Genomic DNA, 26,233 nt, shown 5'->3' on the forward strand with positions numbered 1-26,233 from the left:
AAAATAAGTCAGGTTATCAATAAATATTAGAATATATATATATATATATATATATATATATATATATATATATATATATATATATATATATATATATATATATATATAGGGATAGATAGATAGATAGATAGATAGATAGATAGATAGATAGATAGATAGATAGATAGATAGATAGATAGATAGATAGATAGATAGATAGATAGATAGATAGATAGATAGATAGATAGATAGATAGATTGGTCGATCTAGATATCCAGGTTCGAATCCTGTATGAAGCCTGAGATTTTTAATTTCAGGATCTTTGGGCGCCTCTGAGTCCACCCAGCTCTAATGAGTACCTGACATTAGCTAGGAAAAAGTAAAGGCGATTGGTCACTATGCTGGCCAAAAGACACTCTCGTTAACAGCGGGCCACAGAAACATATGACCTTGACAACGTCGGCCCTATAGGCCACAAGGTCTGAAAGGGTTAAGATGATGAATGATGTATATGTAGGCCTATATAGAGTATAAATAAATAAATAAATTAATTAATTAATATATTACCTTTTACCTTTACCTATTCCTTAGTCTGTTGGACCGTTGGGGCACCAAGCAAGATTTGTCGACCGTCTTTCTCCATTCCTCTCTGTCTTTTGCCTTGTTTAATATATATATATATATTATCTGAGACATTTAAATACAAATATAACTCCTCATTGTTTTTCATTATGTGTAGAAGTGAAACATGGAGGGGTGAGAGGGGCATCCTTTGTTAGGTCACGTGTCATTCCATTCGAGTCAATGATGAACGCTTATTCTCCCTTCTTTTCACTAGACTTAATACAACAAAAAAGTGAATACAAATCACTGCCGAACGCTGAACTGACAAAGGATATTAAAACATTCAAAAACTCCGATCACTCTAGTATTTTTCAGTGGTGAAGAATACTGGCCAAGGTCCAAAAAGGACTAAAGTAATAACATTCGAGAGCACTTTTTAATATGTCCGACTCTCTTTCTCTTCAACCAAAGAAAGAAATATAGAGTGCAAAGTTTTAAAAGCACCCCCCCCCCCTTTTTGTTTCCATGCGGCGCCTTTGAAAAATAAGTGTCAAATATACTTCCTTGAGTAGTACCTGGTTTTACATCAAACCACTGTCCAAAAAAAAATCAACAAATGTACATATTCCTCAGAAATCTACCCGTACAGTAAGATCCAGTTGCAGTCCTGTTTGGTCCAAATGTTTTCACTTCACAAAGACGCTATCAGAAAACGAAGCGAGGAAGAACAGGGAGGGAGGGGAAAAAAAGTGACTTCCCTGGGGGGTCCTCAGTGGACTTTTTTTGTTTTGTTTTGTTTCTTTTTTCCGTTTGATGAATGAATGATCTGTTCTGTACAGACTCGTCCGTGGGTTGAAGGTTGAGCCTTCACTCTTTTTTTCCCCTTCTGCAGTAATTGTACATAAAGCAGTAGACGTAATATACAAGAGACAAAGTCAAGAATTATAAAGGGGAGGGGGGAACGCGAGTGTGTCGCGTAGGCTGCTCCAGGTCTAACGCATGGGAACAGAGACTCGATCTCTAGCCCGCTCAGTTTGTTGAAACTGTTTTATTTTATCGAAATAAAAAATGAGCAAGGCCGGCGTTTCTTAAACTGTGAGGGGTGTTAGCCAGGGAGACGTCTCCCTCCCCCCCCCCCCTCGATCAAGGAGGGGCGTGAATGTACGTCTGGTGTGTGTGTGTGTGGGGGGGGGTGACAAGTTAAAGGTTGAAAATCGTTGAGTTAGACAATTAACAGTACCCAGGCTTATATTTAACTAATGCATTTGACCTGTGACGTACTAGGAATGGCGCGCGCTATAGAGACAATAACTTCACTAAGTACAGGCGAGGACACATTGTTTTCTAGCTGAGGGAACTGACTAGAAGTGGAAACTAATGAAGTTCAATCTGTGTACATGTCAGAATGAAGTTCAATCTGTGTACATGTCAGAATGAAGTTCAATCTGTTTACATGTCAGAATGAAGTTCAATCTGTGTACATGTCAGAATGAAGCTCAATCTGTGTACATGACAGAATGAAGTTCAATCTGTGTACATGTCAGAATGAAGTTCAATCTGTGTACATGTCAGAATGAAGTTCAATCTGTGTACATGTCAGAATGAAGTTCAATCAGTGTACATGTCAGAATGAAGTTCAATCTGTGTACATGTCAGAATGAAGTTCAATCTGTGTACATGTCAGAAAAGAAGCGAGCTCTATTTCCACCAACACAAAATGAATATGTCCAAGATTAAACCAATGAAACTAAATACATTGAAAAAAAAAAAAAAACACAATTATTACAGAGACTTTCGATAGTCGTATTAATGGTTTGACTGAAGAACAAGAATGCAAGTTTACAAAGACACACAAGTATTACCCACCGTGGATTTGTACCCAGGCTGTTATTGTTGATTTAGCCATGGACTCCTTCCTTTTTTCTTTCTTACTTATAACAATAATACTAAAAAGGCCCACAAAGAAAGGTTCCACATACATTCATTTGGTCAGCGAATACTAGTTTCTATTCCCCCTCCCCCCTTTTTTTCAACTTTCCACTTGAACGAGTAGTCTTATTGACACCAATCTGACTGATTTCTAATTATACTATAACACACCCGTCAACTACACACATCATCATACCTAACGCTTGAACCGGGTCCCCACATTTAAAAATCCCAATTATATTTTTACATTTTAAATATTGGTGAAAATGGAGAATGAGATAAAATGTTTAAGGTGTTAAAATTAATTTTAATTCTTCTCCTTATCGAGTTATGTGATAGGCTCTTGGGCCTTCATAGGACCAAAACAACAAACATGATATGGTTAATTAAACCATGTCTACAGAAGGAAGTTGCGCGCCAATCTGTGCTATTCAAAGTTACACATAAACAACAAAAAAAAAAAAACCATTAAAAATACTTAATTAAAAGATAATGCTTTCTTTACGCCACTTCTAGAGCGATTGATTGTTCCTCTAAAAACTTCATGAATGTTAGATTAAAAAACAATGGAACATGTTTCACCCCGCCGCCTCCCCTTTTCGCCGAGAAAGACTCCTGGTCAAGTGAATGTATAGATCTAGTTCACTTTATAATATTCCGATGATAAACATTGAGATCTAGACTTGGAAGACAATGAGCAAAACTTTCCCGAACATTAATTTATTAAACTCTTGAATCAATAATGCCTTACATTCGGAAAATATTCATCAAAGCCGATATCGGACCTAGACCTACATCAAAATCTCTAGCCAAATTAAAAAATTTATTATTGAGTTTTTTACTTGAAAAATGCTAACGGTCAGACTAGAGTTATCCCCGTGTTCCAATAAGCTAGTCAACATTTTCTCTGCGATACAAATCAATCGTTAAATCTCTTGGAAAATCGTTAGAGCCATTTGTAGATCAGCTGTCCTTGCAGATTCCTGGCTGGCAGTGGCGTAACTAAGGGGGGGGGGGAGGGGGGGGAGAAATTTAAAATCCCCCCGGGCCCCCACCTAGGGGGGGCCCCCAAATGGGTGTCCGAAATTTATTTGTAAATACATAAATTAATATATTTGATTGACAAATAGTGTCAACGGGTGTCTTTTTTTTCAACATTTATGGATTAAAAATTTATCACAAAGACTAAACCTAGATCTAGGTCTATCAGTAGGCCTACGTTGACTTTGTTGACATTTTAAAAATATTTTTTCCCACAGAGATCAAAAGTTTTTTTTAAAGTTAGTTTTACATTTTAAACTGTGTTGCCACGAATAAAACTGCATGATATACAGCGAATTCCAGGTATCTTTTTACCTTTACAAATAATAGATCTAAATGGCGAGTATTTTATGGCTACACTAATTAACCTTGAAGCAAAATTTACAGAATCGAGTATAACAGATCCAAAAGTTATTCTTAATAATGCAAGAATAGTCCATTATTCGGGTTTGGCGTCTACAATTTCAGAATTAAACTTCACACTCGAGTTATTACCCCTCTATTCATCTTTCCTCAATCCAATGGAAACTCTATTTTTATTTCCATCTAATCCTTTTGCTTTCGCACAAAACATAAACAACAAACAATAACGTAATATCATTTAATATTAGCACATCCTTCCTTTTGAAGTTATTATCACACCCTTCCTTTTAAAGTTCTTAAGAGTGATATCTACCATTTGGGGGCCCTATGCAAAACGGATCACGCGGGGCCTAGTCTGGGTAGGGATGAGCATAATGTCAATATTATTTTTTTTGAATTAGAAAATAGGCCTACTTTCGTCCTTGCAATTCATTTTTATCAAATGAAAGCTCGCAATGCCACTTTTTTATTTATTGGCACCCCAAAATGTCAATTTCGTCTAATCTTCAGGAGATTTGAATAAATTCAAAAAAAGTTCAGGACTTTATCGTATATTTTGCCTTTTCATGAGATTTCCTGGAGGCCCTGGAAAATCAGGAGGTCACGAAAACCCTGTTATTTTATATACGTTATAATGGTTTAATTTAATAATGTACACTTAGAATTAGCGCGTGTCCTATGAAAGCGCGGGGCCCACTGCGACCGCATAGGCTGCAGTGGCCTAAGGCCGGCCCTGTCTACTAGGAACTTTAACAATTCGTCCACTTCTGGTTGTCTTGACTGGCACAACAAGTTCTCTAGACGTTGGTCTATAACTGTCTGTTTCGTTTGTTCCAACAGTTTGCAGTTCATTGTCTCCATCGGTATCATAGTACCCAGAGATGTCTTCATCGAAACTCTTATTCAAAAAGCGTTGATTTCTTCTGTATGTTTTTCCATCGTTTGTCTTTATGGTGTAAGATCTGGGTGCTGAATGTTTTTTATGACAACTGCTTTCTGCCATGTTTGACCTAGACGAACTCTCCGACAGGTAGTCTTGCTTTTGCATTGTATTTCACTTTGCTTTTCATCTGTCTTTCGTTGAGTAATGTCTCTGCATTTTCAGCTACCGATGGTTTCAATAGTTTGGGATCAGTTCGAATGATTCCCTGAGTCTTCTACTCGTCAGCAGTTGTGATGGTGAATACGGCAGTCCACTTATCGGATTATTTCTATACTCGAGCATAACGAGATATGGATCTTCCCACTTTTGTATGCTCTGAATCCTTTTGCTTGCGCACAACCAACAATGACGTAATACCATTATAATATTAGCACAGAATCTTCTTCATGCAGTGGAAAATTAAGAATTTTTTGCCTATCTTGAATTCTGGTCAAAGCTCTTGCTCCCAATTAATATAGTTCGGAAGAAACTACAAAAGTCTGGACTGCATATATGGAAAGCTGCTAAAGAAATTAGTACCCTTTCATGCTTTCTGCAAAATGATGAGAAACTGACAAAAACCCAATCCATCAAAATAGCAAAAGAAGGTAGTGAATACTATGGATTCCCTGTAATCCCTGTGGGAAGCGTGGTCGAGAGGCTAAGTGCCCTTGAACTTTGCTTGTCTTGGCTACCTAGAAGGGGACTCGAGGTTCGACACCCGACTCGGGCAGAGTTGCGTTTACTGAGCGCCTAAAGGCAGAACGGAAAACCAACTCCTAGATTGGACCAAAGCGCTCTGAGCATGCTATAAGCATGAAAGTAACGCTATATAAAAGCTATAGAAGAAAGAAAAGATTTGATGGGAAGTTGAGTTCTAATGTAGGACTGTCAATAGAACTGCAATTCAAACGTGCTGGACAGATTTCATATGGAGATGAAGGGCAGATTTCAAAGGCTGGAAAGAAAATGGATACCTTTGGGTTTCTTCTTGAACCAAGACACCTGTTAGATGAAGACCCGCTTATGACAAACTGTGCTACTTTTCCTGTTTGTATGATGTCATTGATGCACGAGCACTTTTCATCAACAAACCAGTAATACAATCACCAATAGACATATTGAGGAAACAGGCTTCATATGGTAATTACGTGTGCTCAAACTTTGCAACCTCCTCCGAATACTGCTAACTCAGGCCACTTCCATTACGTCATGTGAGAGATCATTCTCAAAGCTCTAGTTCATCAAAAGCTATCTCAGGAGCACAATGATGCAAGAAAGGCTTATCATGGCTTTAATGTCAGTGAAGTCACAAATACTAGAAAGTATCGGTGTAGTTGATGTTATAGATGTCTTTGCTGCACAGAATGCACGACGTGAAGCGATATCAATTGAGATTTGTCACTTGTGCATTATTTAACTAATAAACAAAGCTTTTATTCATTAAAAGAGTCTTGATTACTTTTTGTTAAGTTTACTGATATACTGAACCAATTTGATTTGGGGCTTATATATTTTTGCGTACATTATTCCATGTCATATGTCGAATGTCAAAATGCAAGGGGCCCCCAAAGAGGTCAATCCCCCCGGGCCCCCAAATCCCTAGTTACGCCCCTGCTGGCTGGTTCCAGGTTCCATGAAGTTTTGACTTAAATAGAGTAGGCCTATTGTATAAAAGTTTTAATAGTGCTTAAAATGCAAGGAAGTATAATCTTTTGATATGTCAGCTTTATCAATAAACAGATTGAACATTCAATTATTCAATTTACGCACTACAGTTTCGAGTGTCAAAATGGCTTAGTCGTTCTAGACGCAAGGTTTATATATATATAGATGTCTAGGGTATGGAATAGAAATACTTTGGTGTTTAGATTTGTTTACATCATAAAAAATGGAAATGTCGATTTGAGATGTGGTATGCGCTCTGGACTCTAAATCTGCCCACCGCCATTCCACCCCTTCCACAGGAGGTTTGGTCTAGGATGTAATAGTCTCCCCATTCTGAAGGAACATTCGATACCTGTAAAACAAACCAGACCAATGTGCATGTGTAATTAGACCAAACAAAAAAAGTTCGAAAAGAAATTGAAAACTGTAAAATGATTACTGATGATGTTGTAGGCCTATTTAAAAGATGGCTGCCTGGTCGTGCGGTTTGCGCGCTGGACTATCGTTCAGATTTATCGATGGTCCAGGGTTCAAACCCTGCCCGCTCCCATCCCCCGTCGTCCTGCGGGAGGTTTGGACTAGGAAGTAATTATCTTCAACTCTGAAGGAACATCCGAAACATGTAAAACATTTTTACAAAAGAAAATTAATGAGTTGATTTATCAAGACTAACAGTATGTACCGGTATCATAATTTAAGATTATGAAAATTAGAAATTCTAACATCAGCATGTGCCCTATATTAGACCTTATAGAGGTTCTTACTGAAAATAGTTTCTATTCTACTGTCATGTTTGTAACGACGTCTGAAACAATGTACACGTTCTTCAAATACATTACAAGATACAAAACCATAAAGAAAAAAATATGTTTACAAACTTAACATTCTGAAGTGTACAAGAAGGTACCCCGACAAAATTTCGCCGACAAAATAGCGCCGACTAAATATATTTCAGTCATTTTTGAAAGAAATACTTTCTGTAATTTAAAATATGAAGAGAGACAATTGGTTCTTTTGACGTTATCATTATTTTTTAGTCATTTCGCAGGAAACCCTTGAGATAGCTTTAAATATCAACATGCAAACACTCAGCAAACATTATAAGCTAAAATGATTAATTTCAAAATATATCATTTATTTAGGCTACATTCCATAATCAAGATTTCTAATTATAGGCCTACTATAACACACCTGTAAAATACACACATCATCATACCTAACGCTTGAACCGGGTCCCCACATTTAAAAGTCCCAATTATATTTTTACATTTTAAATATTGGTGAAAATGGAGAATGAGATAAAATGTTTAATGTGTTAAAATTAATTTTTAATATGTAGAGGACTATTTAGACAAAATTTCACTAGGGGATTTTATTCGCGACCGATCTTTCTCTGCAAATATGGCATACCATGACATCTGTTAATAGTGAAGAAGAAAGTTTTAAAAAAGTAAAGTATCCCTTTCAGACCTTGCGATCTATAGAAGAAGAAAGAGACCTTACAAAAAAAAAAAAAAAAAAAAATTTCGCCCAATATCTTCACTTACTAAAATTCGGTACTTTTATACACATCATATATTAAGTCCGCGCTATTTTGTCTTGCGCTATTTGAACGGGAAATTTCGCGCTATTTTGTCGGCGCTATTTTGTCGGGTCACCGTACAAGAACTATTAAAATGCTCTTGCAAATAAAGTTTCCTTTTCTGGATTCCAAACTTGCAAACGTATAATGACTTCATGAAAGCCAATATCTTCTATCATTTCCCTTTCTAGAGATAGAATAGCTAGATATGAACGTCGTGTTTCTTTGTCAAACTTAAATAGTATCAAAAGTAACCTCCATTTCAAAAAGCCTCTTTCACATGACGTCACAGGCATGCAGATGGTAAGAAATAAAGGTGATCCTGTCTAGTTGTTAGTTTCTTGAAGATAATTTTCTGCTGCTCAAAGATGTCTTCTCAGTCTTTGGGAGTAGTGTCAAACCAGATCTCACGGTATCTTGAGGCTTTTATGTCTCTAGAGACTTAATCTAGTCAAATGTTCTTTCAATACTGTATGTTTTATTTGGCTAACACATCATAAGGAAATTACCTTAATTTAATTAATAGTCATTTCAATCGAGTAATAAAAGGCACATTTCTGCTTTGCTAGAAACATGTGACATCAGGCAACCTGTTCAAGATGTCACTCCATTTTCTTTTTATTTTAACCTCAATGATCGCAATAATTTCTTAGAATATTATTTTTATACTAAGTCCGGCTGCCAATGTATTTCATATTTCAAAACTTAATGAAATATTCTTCAAATGCCTCGTGGGGACACTTAATGTCTTAAAACTGTTGTCATTTGATAAGCATTAACTATTGTTCGGCTTTCTGATATTATGGTGCTTTTCAATAGCTTTGATGAAAACAGTTCTATAAATCAAAGTAGAGTTCATATCGCTGCTTAATTTTGGTTGAAATTTTAACAAAAAATGTCCATACTTTATATCTCCAGTAAAACTATAGACAATATAGATTTATATATTAATTGTGCATAAAAATGTTCGGATATCTAGCCACTGAAATTAATTTATTAAATTTTTCTACTATTGTAAAAGTGCATTTTTCTCTCTTGGGTGTTACCCAGTGTTTAATAATAATAAATTTAGTCAAGATACCATGATGTAAAATATAGATAAAACTTAGTCCAAAATGATTCCTACAGAAAGGCTTACAACTAAACTTGTATTAGGTTCAAAATCAACTTCTATAGTTTCAGAAAAAAATGTATGTTTGATTGTTTGCATGTAGCATTATGTTTTAAGATTTTTTTAATGGAAAATTTACGCGCATTTTCGAAAATACAACCAAATGACCTTTGATCCCATTATATTGGAAGATATTCCGAGATATCTTAACAATCTTCTTATATCTTACAACTCAATAACTAGATTAGGTCAAACATGCCTTGGTGGCTTGGCTTACCAACAAATGACCTGCCGAGCGTGAGTACATGTCGAAAGTCACATTAAAGGTTAGTGAGTCAACAACCTTGACATTAGTATCTTATAGAACCATCGTATCAGAGGATTAATGTGTTGAAGCTGAACAAAATTGTAAGATTATTATCCACTGTGTTCGTGAAACGATCTCATTCTTTGACATGTCCACACACACACACACACACACACTCACTTGCACACACACACACACACACACACACACACAAGTCATGGAAATTGCGGGAAAGTTTCTAGAGGTTTCTTCGAAATGGAAATTTAAAAAAAAAAAGATTAATGATTACAGATTACTACAGGTGACGTCAGTTGTTCAGGGATCAACTGTTTTGTTTAGTAGTTTCTTTTCCTAACAGGATATTCAGGAGAATAAGAAAGAAATAAGAAAGCAATCAATCTCCCATTTAGGAATCATTTCGAAGAAAGTACGCAAAATATTTTTTCCATTTTTTACCAAATGTAAAATGAATTCTAGAACTAAAACTAACGCTAGGAACACTAGGCCTATAACGCAGCAGTCCAGGCCCGCAAAACTCATACTTAGTCCCGGAAATGTTTGTTACATCGTCACTATACACTCATTTTAGTCTGACTTAATTGTTGTCATAATAATGCCCTTTGATCGGAAGTTTTGATTCACTATTCGAGGCTAACCAAAAATATGATGCGAAGCCTAAGTTTACGGTTCCAGATTAAAACATGGCATTCTTGGGTCACCCATTGAAATTACTCACTTTCGTTATATATATATTCAGCGTAGGTCGATGAAATCTAGCAAACCAGACGCATACACATAATACACGCAGCAAGTTCCATAACCCACTGGATTACTTCGTTCAATTTAAAATTAAAAAAAAAAATTATTTGTGAAATTAATATGATTATTCTCCACAATAAACTAGAAAAACATAAAATAACTTTTTTTTTAAATGCAATTTTCCATTCCTGTATCTTGTAAAGCGATTTTATTTGGTCATAATAACTAATGGATGTAGGGTCGTTGGAACCTTTGTTTGTTTGTACCTCGCCCTTCCTTACGAGAAAGACTCCTGGCTAGGTGAATGTATAGATCTACTTAGACTTTCTAATATTCTAATGATACGTCTTTAGACCAAGACTTAGAAGACGCTGTGCACACATTTCCTGAACATTAATTTATTAAATTCTTGATGAATATATTACCTACATGCGGAAATACCCACAGATAAATATTTCCTAGCGCGGTGGCTGAGCGGCAAAGCTTGGCTTCCGAACCTGGTGAAAAACTGGTATTTTTAATTTCGTGATCCTTGGGTCCAGCCAGCTCTAATGGCTACCTGGCTACTAGTTGGAGAAAAGTAAAGTTGGCTGTTGTGCTGGCCACATGACCTTTACATCATCTGACCAATTTATTTCTTTTATTACTTTGAACAATTATAACGGTCAAACTGACGTTTTGTCCAGTGTGGCCAACGAGCTAGTAATTCTTTTCCGAACAATATAGCCTACAGTAACTGTCAAATTTCTAGAAAAATCGTTAGAGCCGTTTTCGAGCTCCTTGTCCAGGCTCCACCCACCCACCCACGATGACAAAGTAGTTTCCACAAAGTTACGAGTTAGATAGAGGTATTGTAAAAAAAAAAAACAAGCCATAAATTGTAAAAGATTACAAGAACTGTTTTTGAGCACATTTTGAGATGTCATAGACCTATAACCCATCAGCCAGTTTACATTCAGAAATATACGCCTGCATATATTAAGTTTGCGATGCAGTTTCAAACCAAGCGCTCTATGGGAACATAGTCCACGTAACGACCCGCGAGCTACACCGCTCGAGTGTCCATCACGACTGCATTCGACTTTCACGTGCGGAACAATCACGCAGATGATTAAAAGCACAAACTTGTCACAGCTCGTTACATGATCATCTTCGTTTTACCTAAGACGTCTTGGCGCGAACTTTTTTGTTTTTACGCAGAAGTCGTCAACATTACGGGGAATAAGATACGGGAAAAGGGGGGGGGTGCGGCGGGGGAAATTCGACCGTTTTGACATGAGAATCGAATCGCGTTTTGAAATGTTTTGCTTTGTTATAGTTGCCTAGCCTCTCGAGATATATATTTTTAAGATCTTATATAGAAGAGGAGGCTGAGTAGAAAAGCGCTTGGCCTTCGAACCGGGGGTCTCGTTTGAATCCTGGTGAAAACTGGGGATTTTTAAAATTTCTTAGTTAGGAAAAATAAAGGCGGCTGGTCAAATGACACCCCCCGTTAACTGTGTGTCACAGAAACAGATGACCTTTACATATATGGCAAGGCCTGAAAGGGGAACGTTAGTTTATAACTATCTATTTTTTTTTTAAGCGTTGTCATTTTACTTGGTTAATTTGGTGTGTGTGTGTGAGGGGGGTGGTCCTCACTGCCGTTATAGAAGCGCTGGGTCAAACCTTACCATATAATGCGGACAGAATGGTGCTTATTTAAAGTTGAGTGCAATACTATGACGCATTAATTAAACAATAGTTGCACCACGTTCTTCTTTTACTGAATAAAATGCCAACAAAGAAACAAAAAAAGACAAGCCCAGACCAGCACACGCACTAGGACCACCGACACGGTTTACAGCCACAGAGGGACCTAGGACTAGAGTCTACTAAGGGATTAGGACCATGAATAAATGAGTGAGGCTCTGTGAAGGCTCAGGCGTAGATGTGAGGCGTCGACTTTTAACCCACCTACTTTTCTTCCACCATGTCAGCCTTCTGTTTAACTTAGCCTACTTCGCCTTCAACACACACGCACACACACGCGCACACACGCACACACACGCACACACACACGCACACACACGCGCGCAAGTATTTAAAACTAGGGCACAAGCACATTAGGCAAACCATTGCCCCCTTCGCACGCCGCTGAGCCCACGTGCCGCCACTGCTAAGGAAAGTATGTGCCCAAACGAGTTGCCTGTTAATTAGGTCTAGGTTCCTGGGTTGTACCAGACTGGGTTTTCTGTCGTCCTACGGGAATAAATGGCCTCCCTGCTCCTGTCGCCGGGGAAAAAGAGGGCAGGGTCACTAGATAGGACGGTCATAAAGCACGCCAGTCTTACCTTGGTTAGGCCCAGCCCCCGTTGCTAGAGGGGAACACACTTGTTTGTTGTCAGAGAGAGAGAGGGGGGAGGGGGGAGTAGAATCATTGCTAGCTCAATGATACTTTACGCTGTACAAAGAGAGAGGGAAGAGAAAGGAGGGGGGGTGAAAGAAAGAAGTGGAGGTCGGGTTTAGAGAAGAAATAAAAATGAGGGCGGGGAGGATAGAGACGAGGATAAGGTAAAAAAAAAAAAAGTTCCTCAGGTATGGTGGAGCAGAGAAGGAAAAAAAAAAACAGCCCAGTGTTCAAACTGAAACAGTCTGGTTAGGCATGTCAAAACAAACGGGGAGGGAAGAGATAGGGCGGTGGGGGGGGGGCGGCCGTAAAGGGTATCAGGCAGAGGGTAGGACAGAGAGAAAGGGGGGAGAGGGATGAGGCGGACTAGAGCTTCACTGAAGACAAGACTCGAGACAAATGAGAAAATAATCATTCAAACGAGCTGCCATAGGTCCAGGAGTGCTTTAGACTTTAGCTAGAGGAATAATGAAGAAATTAATCTTTTTTTTTTCTGTGGAGGGAGGTGTGTGGAGGTCGTCTGGGAGGATAGTACTGGAGGAATATGTCAGGGAGGTATCGAATGTCTACTATTTAAATATGGAGACCGTAGCCGGGGGATCATCACCTCCCAAATGGGCCGTGACCGTCAGTTTGGGGGCCCGACACAAATGTACCGTGTCACCGGGTTGTGACATGAATATCTACACATACGTCGTCTGCCTGACTTGAAAGTCAATCTGTAACTCTAGAAGTGTCTATCTGGGCTGACCACACACACACACACACACTTCTGTTCTTTAACTCTAGAAGTGTCTATCTGGGCTGACCACACACACACACACTTCTGTTCTTTAACTCTAGAAGTGTCTATCTGGGCTGACCACACACACACACACTTCTGTTCTTTAACTCTAGAAGTGTCTATCTGGGCTGACCACACACACACACACACTTCTGTTCTTTAACTCTAGAAGTGTCTATCTGGGCTGACCACACACACACACACACACACACACACACACACTTCTGTTCTTTAACTCTAGAAGTGTCTATCTGGGCTGACCACACACACACACACTTCTGTTCTTTAACTCTAGAAGTGTCTATCTGGGCTGACCACACACACACACACACACTTCTGTTCTTTAACTCTAGAAGTGTCTATCTGGGCTGACCACACACACACACACACACACACACACACACACTTCTGTTCTTTAACTCTAGAAGTGTATATCTGGGCTGACCACACACACACACACACACAATTCTGTTCTTTAACTCTAGAAGTGTCTATCTGGGCTGACCACACACACACACACACTTCTGTTCTTTAACTCTAGAAGTGTCTATCTGGGCTGACCACACACACACTTCTGTTCTTTAACTCTAGAAGTGTCTATCTGGGCTGACCACACACACACTTCTGTTCTTTAACTCTAGAAGTGTCTATCTGGGCTGACCACACACACACACACACTTCTGTTCTTTAACTCTAGAAGTGTGTATCTGGGCTGACCACACACACACACACACACTTCTGTTCTTTAACTCTAGAAGTGTGTATCTGGGCTGACCACACACACACACACACACACTTCTGTTCTTTAACTCTAGAAGTGTCTATCTGGGCTGACCACACACACACACACACTTCTGTTCTTTAACTCTAGAAGTGTCTATCTGGGCTGACCACACACACACTTCTGTTCTTTAACTCTAGAAGTGTCTATCTGGGCTGACCACACACACACACACACACTTCTGTTCTTTAACTCTAGAAGTGTCTATCTGGGCTGACCACACACACACACACACACACTTCTGTTCTTTAACTCTAGAAGTGTCTATCTGGGCTGACCACACACACACACACACACTTCTATTCTTTAACTCTAGAAGTGTCTATCTGGGCTGACCACACACACACACACACACTTCTGTTCTTTAACTCTAGAAGTGTCTATCTGGGCTGACCACACACACACTTCTGTTCTTTAACTCTAGAAGTGTCTATCTGGGCTGACCACACACACACACACACACTTCTGTTCTTTAACTCTAGAAGTGTCTATCTGGGCTGACCACACACACACACACACACTTCTGTTCTTTAACTCTAGAAGTGTGTATCTGGGCTGACCACACACACACTTCTGTTCTTTAACTCTAGAAGTGTCTATCTGGGCTGACCACACACACACACACACTTCTGTTCTTTAACTCTAGAAGTGTCTATCTGGGCTGACCACACACACACTTCTGTTCTTTAACTCTAGAAGTGTCTATCTGGGCTGACCACACACACACACACACACACTTCTGTTCTTTAACTCTAGAAGTGTGTATCTGGGCTGACCACACACAAACTTCTGTTCTTTAACTCTAGAAGTGTCTATCTGGGCTGACCACACACACACACACACACTTCTGTTCTTTAACTCTAGAAGTGTGTATCTGGGCTGACCACACACAAACTTCTGTTCTTTAACTCTAGAAGTGTCTATCTGGGCTGACCACACACACACACACACACACTTCTGTTCTTTAACTCTAGAAGTGTGTATCTGGGCTGACCACACACAAACTTCTGTTCTTTAACTCTAGAAGTTTCTATCTGGGCTGACTACACACACACACACACACTTCTGTTCTTTAACTCTAGAAGTGTCTATCTGGGCTGACTACACACACACACACACACTTCTGTTCTTTAACTCTAGAAGTGTCTATCTGGGCTGAACACACACACACACACACACTTCTGTTCTTTAACTCTAGAAGTGTCTATCTGGGCTGACCACACACACACACACCTGTGTTCTTTAACTCTAGAAGTGTCTATCTGGGCTGAACACACACACACACACCTGTGTTCTTTAACTCTAGAAGTGTCTATCTGGGCTGACCACACACACACACACCTGTGTTCTTTAACTCTAGAAGTGTCTATCTGGGCTGACCACACACACACACACACACACTTCTGTTCTTTAACTCTAGAAGTGTCTATCTGGGCTGACCACACACACACACACACACACTTCTGTTCTTTAACTCTAGAAGTGTCTATCTGGGCTGCTGAGCACAAAATATTACAACATTGAAAAAAAAAGTGACAAATTAAAGCCCATTAGCAGCGTCCACCATTTTCAAGTACAGACAACAAACTAAAATCCAACTCTCAGCTCTTCAAGACAGTACCCGGTAAAATAAAAATCATTTTATTCTGTTGTTGTTTTTTCTTTTCAAGTTTTTTTTTTTAATTCATTTGATGTATTTTAGTATTATTTGACTTTTAGTAGTTGTATTTGTATATTTCTCTAACAATGAGTCTGAGTTCAATCGGATGGACCAAAGCGAGACGGTAGATAGAAACACATCTCCTTCCCTTGGTGTAGGGCTCAGCAGCAGCAGCAGAGTGACGTCACTAGGTTGACGTTAAACAGGTAAGAATGTACCCTCTGGAAAAACAATTCACTCAAATTAATGTGTCACACAAGCACACACACACACACACACCTACCTCTCGCACACACTCACATAGAGAATCACGTGGAAAAATAAATTAGAAAGTAATGGATTTTTTTTGGGGGGAGAGGGGGGGGGGGCTGCTTATTCGATTTACATCTAGTCTATTCTTCTCTCTTTTCTCTCTCTTTCTCTCTCGCTCTCGTTTTCTATCTCCTAGCGTTCTCTTTTTTTCATTTCATTCTCTCTCTCACTCTCTATCCCCCCCCCCCCAATCCTTTTCATTTATTCCTCTGTGACAGGTTGTTGATTAACTCCGCCCTAATGGCATGTTTAGGTGAAAGACTAACCGTTAGTTTCAACCCCCCCCCCCCCGGTCCTCACGGATCAGTTTCACCAAGTCCGTAACGCAATTGCTAGCCACACTGAGCTCTGTGACCAGGGATTCTCACAGATTTTGCTCTCATTTCTGTGAAGAAAACCTTTTTTTTTACAAAGCTTCTATCAACTCTGTCTGTCTGTCTGGTAAAACGTTTGTCCATGTTATTTCTCCCACACCCAATCTCGGATCAAGCTGAAATTTTCAACAATTATTTATTGTACGGTACATACAAAACAAGAATCAATAAAAAAAAGTTCACCAATTAGTTAATTAAATACCGTATTGGTAATTAATAATTTTGTTTGGTATCGAAAACTGGAAAGAAATCGTACTTGACAGGTTTGGTGGTATAAGTTGAATTAGTCCCCCTTGAGTGAACACGTTTTTTTTTTTTAATGCATTTAAAAAGTGATCACGATAACATTCAAACAGAGACCCCCCTTCCCAACAGTTTCAGGCAAGTGATAGGGCCATAGCGCAGAGAGAAATCTATAAGCATGAAATTGCGCTAAACTAAAAACAATAGGTAAACATATTTTTAATTGCACATATTTATTGTTGCTAGTCTTGATCTGATCCAAACTCATTCATACAATGACACTTAATATAAGCTTTGTTGTTGTGTTTAATTTGTTATTGTCTTGTTGTTTTTCTTGTTTTTTGGTAAGATAAACGTACACTTCCTACAACTTCCTATATAGGTCACACAGTGGACTTCACGACTAAAAGGAGAACACAAGTCTTGAGTTCAGGGAAGAGCTGTTATTGGTTTTATGTTGTCTGTCTGTTTGTTTAGAGCTCAAAGGCTAAAAGCGCTAGTGAACATCCGATTTCATCTTCTCTGTTGCCGCGTCTACTTTTGGTTTCTAAACCGAATTCTTTTGTTTTAGAAATGGAAGTAAGCACATTGTTTTCAACATATTCATTCACCACCATAAAGATCCCTATTTAGGGTCCTAATAAGTAAGAATTGAGTTGTTCCAGACAGTTATACACCAGCAAAGATGACTATGTTCTTGTTCAAATATCCAGAGGTACGCAGGGGGATGGCAGAGCACAGGACCCAGACTCTGACCGTCGCGACAACCCTAAAACGAGCCCAACACCCGGCCAGACAGCCTCATCATTATGTTGTGTGTCTGCCTGGCGGTTCGTTAGGGAAATCAGCAAAATGTACATGTATATAATGTTTTTGGTTGTTAGACCAATGATTACAAGTAATTGAAACGAAATAAAACTTTGTGATTTAACGCAAACACCTTGCGACCGTTACATGAACAGTGTATCTTTTTTTTTAAATGTATAGGACTCTAGTCAGGAGTAGTGCGTAAGACGAGATAAAATATAATGAAAATAAAATTGATTTTTAAAGTTAATATGGACCAGTGGCGTCACTAGGGGGTGCGGGGTTGCGGTCCACACTGTGTGATACCCCGTAGGGGGTATATGCTTTATAGTATAGTATATGTTTTTAAGGCCTAACGAAAAAAAAACGGGAAGTGGGGGGGGGGTGACACCCTTAGTTGACCGCACCGGGTGACACCCACGCTAGTAAGGCCACAATATGGACATTAAATTATACTACAAACACCGTAACAGGGTTATATTTCAAAAGATCATAAAATACCGTTAAAACTGTAGCGCAGCGCTTATGGTATTATGAGATCTAAACGTGACAGACGGACAAACTACTCAAAACTAATTGCGGGGGACCGCTAATAAGTACTAAATATGTGATTGGAAGGTGCAAACAGCTACTCCTTGTATATCATTCCAACACGTAGATCGATGTGCACAAATGTGAACATTTTTTAAAAGCATGACTGAAAAGAGAATTCGTTTTTGTTTGTTTGTTTGTTCTGCTCTACTATGTCTAGGTGTAGCATGTGTGTAACATGATGGGCCAGGACGACTGACCCTTAGGGGCCATCACGAATTCGTGTGTAAAAAAAATTACGGGGTTATCCAATATGTTCTGTCTTCTCATAAACAACATAAAATAATCGAGTCCCTTGTAGAAGAAACAGATCAAGGAATATAGTGGTGCAAGTCTATCTTATAAAATATAGACGTTACTTCAAAAAAAAATAATAATGTGATTGCGTCCTACGCGTGTTCCTAGGTCATTCAAGACATTTATGTTAATGGCTTAAATTTTGTCAAGTTTTCCTGGCTGACTCATGCAATCCATTCCATGCTCTAATAGCACTAGGGAAGAAGGAGTATTTGTACAAATTTGTCCTAGCATATGGGACGAGGAATGTGCCTTTATCTTTGTGTCTTTCTGAGTATTTTATTAGATTTTGTTTTTGTATTTGAAGATTATGGTTTAATGTTTTATGTATAATTGCTACTTTAGTTTTGAGTCTTCTGTCCTGAAGGCTTTCTAAATTTAGTGATTTTACTAATGGTGTTACTCTAGTCAAATGTGAATATTCGTTTGTTATGAATCACACTGCTCTATTTGTGTCTGTTCCAGTTTCTTAATGTTTTCTTGAGTTGAGGGGTCCCAACCAGAGGATGCATATTCTATTATTGGCCTAACCAAGGTTAAATAACATTTTAATTGTATGTTCTTATTTGATTTAAAGAAATTTCCTTTAATAAACCCTAATGATTTGTTTGACTTTTTTTTATAGTTTCATCAATATGGGGATCCCGTGAAAGTTTTTCATTTATTATAACACCTAGGTATTTTGCGTTTCTAGTCTGTTTTATTGGTTAACTTGTCCAACACTGCTGCTAGCATTTTTCAGTTGTGGTCTGTACAATAACATGTTGCGCAAGCGTCTTATCTGGTTGTAGTATTGCCCGTTTGCCACTATTTTGTCCAATTATAATGAACACCATTATAACTAGGGGCATTAGGAAGTGTGCGTGTGTATCTATGGTGATGGCAAGGAGGGGTTGTAGGGGGTTGTAGTAGCATTGATTTCATATTATATCAAGTTTATTTTGACTATATTGCAATTACAGATAATCTTATTCACAATGCAATTATTTCAAGTTTTAAAAGTTCAAATGTAATACGCCTACAGTGGTTTAGTTGTCTACCAGCAGTTGGGTGCAATAAGTCAACGACCATCGACTACAAGGGGTTTGCAGTTTATTACAAGACAGCTAATAATTTTTCTTTGCTATGTGTATTTATTTCGTCAAACCTGCAGACATTTTTTTCAAAGTGCCATTGTGGGCCTGTGAATCCTTTCTCTCGCAATGGTTGCCACGGCTCCTGGAATAGACCCTACTTTCACTAAGCTCCTCATGCTAAATACCGCCAATAAATTAACCAGTAAAAGTCTTGCAGTCTTCATGTTTACGATTGGGCCCACTGTATGGAGCTTTAAAGACCAGCTTAGGCCCCAACTTGCTTTAACTGACTGAGTTAAATTTTTAAGTAGAAATTCCAGTTTGTCAACATAATTAGTTATATATATATATATATATATATATATATATATATATATATATATATATATATATATATATATATATATGTTAAAGCTACTTTTTGATATATATTTATATTATGTCGTTCCCATTCTGGTATCTTAGCCGCTTCTGTGGTGGTAGAAAAAGGGGGTGGGGGAGGATTGAATCTTAAAAATTGTCACTAATATAAGTTATATATGCTACAAATTAAATTCTAATATCAAGCCGCCACAATCCTATTATTTAAAGCCAAATGCAATCATTAGCAATTATAACAAGGTTACAAAGACAGTTTGTGTGGAAACACAAACTAAAAATCGGCCCACCCAAGCAGGTTTCAATATTTTCAGAAAGAACATCAGAATGAAATTCTATCAAAGACAAATGACAGAGCAGAATGGAGAAAGAAGGTTGACAGATCTTGTGTGGTGCCCAAGCGGTCCAGCAGACCAAAGGTTATGTGAATCTGGCCTAACTGATGTCTTATAATGAATATCAAATTGTTTTGTAAAGTGTCAATCTCTTATTCCCCAAGAAAACAATATTTCTGTAAAGATAATAATTCCTTTAGTTTAGTGTTTTACATTAATAGGTCGTAGTGGCAGTTCAGGCGATAATATGAAAAACTACTTATTAATTGTTGTTTTAAATTATGACCAACTAATATGCATAATATATAGATTTTTCCTCTTTAAAAAAAGTAAACATATTTTTGTGTGTAAATGTAGTAGATAGTATGACAGAACTTACTTAACAAATGTAAAAAAAAAAATATGAAAACAAATCTTTAAAAATTTTCTTAAATCTGTTACAGATATGGTTAGTAGCGATTGCCCCTACTATAGTGCCTCCGTGTTTGTTACTATTAATAGTGAATTCAGAATAGTTGTAAAAGTGGTGTATTTTTGTGAATAAACTGCTTGCATAAGTGATTTAAAAAATTAGACTTTTCAATTTCAGAAAAGAAAAAAATAGCCGTTGCATCAGAACTTTGAATGGTCTAAAATATTATGATGTCGCATTTTCACTACCGGTATCTTTTCTAGTTTACGAAACCTAAACATGACCGACGGACATTCCACATACGTCTTTTCCCCTTTCGGTGGCCGCTAAAAAGGAGAAAGGACTTATAATCGTTTCCACTCTATCGTCCCCGACGAAAACTTGAGAGTTTTTAAAACAGAATAGTCAAATATGACGACAGAGTCTATCTAATAGCGCATGAATTTAAAATAATTATTTCAAGAATGTTTTGGAAAAATTAAATGTATAAAAAAATGTAAAGTATAAGAATAACCATCGTGATGAGTTCTGAAAACAACTATTTGTTCACACTTCAGTTTCGGCTATTGAGGTGGTCAATTGTAGTCAAACTGACATATCCATTGGATTGGATCAATAAAAATTCTCTTATCTTATTGCCCCCCACGTTGCTTTATTTTACGTAATTTGACCTGCATTTTTTTAATAGGATGAGTAATGAGCTGTAGATGTCAAGAGAGTGCGTTTCTGGCAGTGAAGAATGTAAGACAGACGTTAGATTATTGAAAAAATCGCCCCCCCCCCCTTTTTTTTTCTTCAAATGTTCTGGATACACTGCGTAGCCACGGGAAATATTGCACTCCTCGTTAGTCTTTGGACTCAAAGCTTTATTTATTATGGAGATCTCATTGGAACACATTAAGAAGAGGACAAATCCAAATCTAAGCGAATCGAACATATAGTCTTAAAACATCATTCACCAGTGCCTAAAGGCAAACATCAGAGAAGTTAGTCAATCCAGTGTTGTGATCCTATTTACCATACATTGTCCTGGTGGTCAGAATTTATTCTCTTTTATTATTGTTTGTATTACTTGTGAGTGAAACACTCAACTCAGCATCTCTTCCAGACCAAGTTAACAGTACAGGCGATACAAACAAAACGCAAGCATACAAAAAAGTAACACCAATATGAAGTTGTTTAATTGAATCATTCATTAAAAAGACAAGTTAATTATGTACACAATGCCGATAGGAATCAAATAGTCAAGTATAGTGTTTAAGTTAAGAAGAAAAGTACATTAGTTATATAGCTAGAGAAAGAAAAGTTCTACTGTAGATGATGTCATTGGAGATGCAAACACTAATAGATTATAAACAACAGACTCCCAGTTAGGACTGAAGTTTTTGGAGTCCTGTTCTAAACTGATAGAATGTAAGACAAAACATTACTATTAGTCTCTCTTCTTATTATGCAAAACAACAACAAAAATAAAAAATAATCAGAAATGTAACAACAGAAACCAATTATAATTCAGGTTTTCAATCTTTTGAACAGTTTCTCATGCCAGTTTTAATACTTTCTGTACCCTACACACACACACACCATTCAAAAGAAACATCCAGATCCAGGGTGATTCTCAAACGTGCTTGAAAGGCACACATACACAAAGTGCTTAACTTTGGAAAACTTTTTAATTTACCTACATGCCCCCAAAAAGCTATACAATAAATATGTTGGGTATTAGGACATTTAGGCCGAAGACGGCAATACTTTGAATGGGCGATGCTTTGGAAAACCATGTCAAGTGAACTATTCAAAGTGGACATAACAAACATGGTGATATTTAGTTGCTAGAGATGTACAATCAGTTGTTTGTAAGACGTGGCTAACAACTTGTAGACTTACTTCAATCTGTCTAATACCATGGCTCGAGTGTTTCATTGTGGACTTTTGTAGTACACAAAAAAAGTAATACAACTGTTTTCATGTTATGGATTAAAAAAAAAAAGTCCGCCCTACTGATTTATTCAAACAGAAATGTAGGACAAATAAAGTAGTTTGTAAAAAAAAATCTAGAAACAAACTAGTAATGATCACATGACCCAAGCCACAGCCTAGTCTCAAGTTGATATAAACTGAGAAAACAAAATTTCAAAACAATACACATTTTGTGAGAAGCCAATCACTAGTTTGTTTCAATCAGACCTCAAACTTGTGGACATTTAAAACTTTACCAATCTATCTCTTAGACAGTCAAAGCTGTAAATACGATGACAAAGTAAGTACTAGTGAAAACAAAACAGGATTGCATACACTCATTGATGAGCTGTTACCAAGTCATTCAAATAATTGAACCAATCAAATGATTCAAACAGTTTTTGATTGTACCGGTTCATAGAATATTTGTTCTCACAATAAACTTATAGTGTTGAGGAGAAGTTGCTACTTCACAGAAGAAAATTGTCAACAACAAAAATACTAACACAACAATGCACTAGAAGAACCGTCTCTAAAGCAAGAGGTTTCAATAAACCTTCTAGAATAATGTGGCATATTATTATTAGTAAAAAAATTTGTCCCAATCTATTAGAAATGGCATTCTAAAAGTCTTCTAACTTTATTTGATCCATGTCTTGCCACTGCACAAAGTTCTCTCTCAATGCTGTGCTGCACCTGAATTTCTGCCACTTGGGTCTAGTGGTGACTGGCTCTGCTATACACACACAGGATGTAGAGATGTCACGTAATGAAAGACTTAATTTTTAGCCGAGTCAAGATTACAAAAAAAAAAAAAAAATGGTCAGAGATGGCCAAATTTCTATAACTATCTTTGGTCAGTTGTAAACCAAAAATGGTTGAAGATGTTTGTGGGCACAAAGAAAATGGACTTCCAATAATTGAAACCTACAAACAAACAGCCTAACAAGCTGATGTGTGTGTGTGTGTCTAAAGTTTCTTGTGCCCTTGACTATTATTGGGAACATCCAAAATGTACATGCCATTAGGCAAACAGGACACTTCTTTTCTTTTCACTAAATTTAAAGGTTCATCACTCTCAGGACAACTGCCCATTCTGTTCCCATTGTGTTGTCCATTCATCATCCCCAAATAAAACTCGTTGTTCAGTAGAGGTAAGCTCACATGTTTCACAGGCTGGTTCTGGACACTTTTTCTGCTCAGATTTGGCTGGTGAGGACTTTTGGAGTTCTGGTTTTGGAGCAATGTGTTGGCTATATCAGCAATTTTTTTCTTCTGCGTAGATGATTGTTTCCTAGAAGGGCAAGGGAGATTGTTAGAGCCTGTTGGACTAAGTGTTGAAACTTGTGGAGAAACATTGTATTCAGGGGAGGAGGACTTCGGGACTGAAGGTAAAGGGGATGGCTGAACATTAGTAGGAGATGGAACAGTCCTTTGACATGCAGCTGTGATAGGCTCATCTTTGGACACAGTTACTTTCTGGGCTTCAGGTTCTGATTTAGTTGCATTACTCTTTTCTGAAAGGGAAGTAGAGACTGAAGCAGCTTTCAAGTTGGGAATTGATTTACTACATGCCTTGGATTTCTCAACACTTGCTGGATGGCTAACTTTTTGATCGACAAAAGATGTTCCAGGTTCTTGTTTAAAAGTCGTGATCAAGTTTGTATTTGATTCTTGAGTTGGAGGCTTTATATCTGTGTCTGAGCTTACAGTCTCAGATTTTATCATTGTGTTGGGATCTTGAGTCTGAGGCCTAATGGCTGTGTCAGAACCTTGAATCTGAGATTTTATGGCTGTGATGTCTGAGCCATGAATTTCAGACTTCAATGCTATGTGAGAAGTCTGAGACTTTGTGAGTGCATCTGAGCCTTGAGTCTGAGACTGTTGAGGAGGCACTGCTGCAGGTGTAGGTGAAGCTGACGATGCAGGTGTTGGAGAAGAGACTGAAGTGGAAGAAACTATTGATGTTGAATCATATGTTGTGGTGTACTGGAGGGAATGAACAGATTGACATGATTTTGGTAACATCTGACTGGAAAACTGCTCAACTCTACAAACATTTTTAGATTTTGATAATGCTTGCACAAGTAGATTGGCGGGTGTTTTCTGATCATTAGCACCTGTATTGATTATAGTACTGATAGTGTGCTTGTTATCCTGGGCCACCGACACTAGACTGTTAGACTTTACTGGAGTGGAACTCAAAAGTGATGTCACTGAAAATTTCAAAGTTGTCGTTGTTGTTGGTGTCAGGTTTTTGTTGCTGACACTTTTGGAAGATTTCCCCTTGCCATAGACAAGACTAGAACCAGAACAAACTGGAGTTTGTTTGGCTAGGTGAGAGCTCTGTCGTACTGAGTTGTACAAGCCAGGGTCTAGGGGAATCAATCTGGATAGATCCGCTGAAGGTGGACAGTAGTTCTGTACTTTGGCAGGTGCTGGAGCTATTGGTATTGGTGTGTTAGCTGGTCGTTTGCCTAATGAGCCGCTTTTAGTCTTTGACTGATTCTCTGTATCTGCATTGACTTTTCTGATTTTCTGATGAACTCTATGTGTGGGGTATGCAACTAAAGGGGATGGTGTCTGTGGAGATACTGTTGACGAGGTAGGCATTGCAGAGACTGATGTTGTTAACAAGGATGAACAGTGTGAAGGGACGGATGTGAATAGCAATGATGATGAGCTGGTTGTAGTTGGAGTCAGTGTTGCTGTCGATGTTGACAGTGTAGAAGCTGGTGTGGAGACAATCTGAGAATGTACTGTGGTGGTCACAGCTGGTCCCAGTGTGGATGCTGGAGTTACTGTACATGTAGTATGTGGTGGTGTCTCTGTACTTATTGTTACTGTTGAGGTTTTACAAGACAAGCTATTGTTCAATAAGGAAAAGAGCTTCGGCTGACTTACTGAGCTTGGAGTCGGAGCGTTGGTATTGCAAGCTATGACAACCGACAACATTGGTCCTACTGTTGTGACTGGACGAGTTTCAACCTTGATGGAGCTTGCTTCTCCTTTGGATTTGAAGGCTTGAGTTTGTGTAGAACTGCTTTCTAGAGATTCAGGAGGAAGTAACAATTCATTAGGTCCGTCTGATGTATTTTTTCTTCGCTTTTTTGATGAACTAGCCTCTGTTAATGTCTCAGCTTTCCTTTTGTCAGATGAAGATTTCTTAACATTCAATGCAGAAGTTGTATCAGTTGTTGTGGAGGCAGCCAAGCAATTTACTGTGTTTTTTTTCTGTGTGACTTCAGATGAAGATGATGATTCATCCTTGACCAGATTTGACTTGAAAGAACTGTTAGTGGGACATGCCTTGGAAGTTGAAGAAACCAATAAAGATTTGGATGATTTACTCTTCTTCTGTGTTAAATGTGATAATGGTTGGGCAATAGTAGAAGTACTGGGAACTGCACAATCAATGCTAGATAAAGGTTTCGACATGTTGCACTTATCTGAAGACTTTCTAGGCTCATCAGTTGGTGCTAACTGATCTGCTACTGATGTTGAATGTTTGCATGATACAGACTCGACAGATTTTTTGGTTGACTTACTTCCTTCAAAAACACAAAAGGTCATGACAAGTGGGGCTCTCTGAAATGAATGGAAACAATTC

The 26,233-nt window shown here is 38.1% G+C and overlaps 1 protein-coding gene across 3 annotated transcripts in view; it reads right to left on the reverse strand.

Moving 5' to 3' along the window:
• Positions 1 to 21,823: 21,823 nt before the first annotated feature.
• Positions 21,824 to 26,233, reverse strand: part of LOC106066602 (mucin-2-like) — a 28,171-nt gene continuing 23,761 nt past the window's right edge. For all 3 annotated transcript variants that reach the window (XM_056028795.1, XM_013225673.2, XM_056028806.1), the window contains exon 10: positions 21,824 to 26,211. In XM_056028795.1, the coding sequence (XP_055884770.1) occupies positions 23,593 to 26,211 (2,619 nt within the window). In that variant the 3' untranslated portion in view covers positions 21,824 to 23,592. The remainder of the gene's footprint in view (positions 26,212 to 26,233) is intronic.

Source organism: Biomphalaria glabrata, chromosome 1 (assembly GCF_947242115.1).
Source record: "Biomphalaria glabrata chromosome 1, xgBioGlab47.1, whole genome shotgun sequence".
NCBI lineage: Eukaryota > Metazoa > Mollusca > Gastropoda > Planorbidae > Biomphalaria > Biomphalaria glabrata.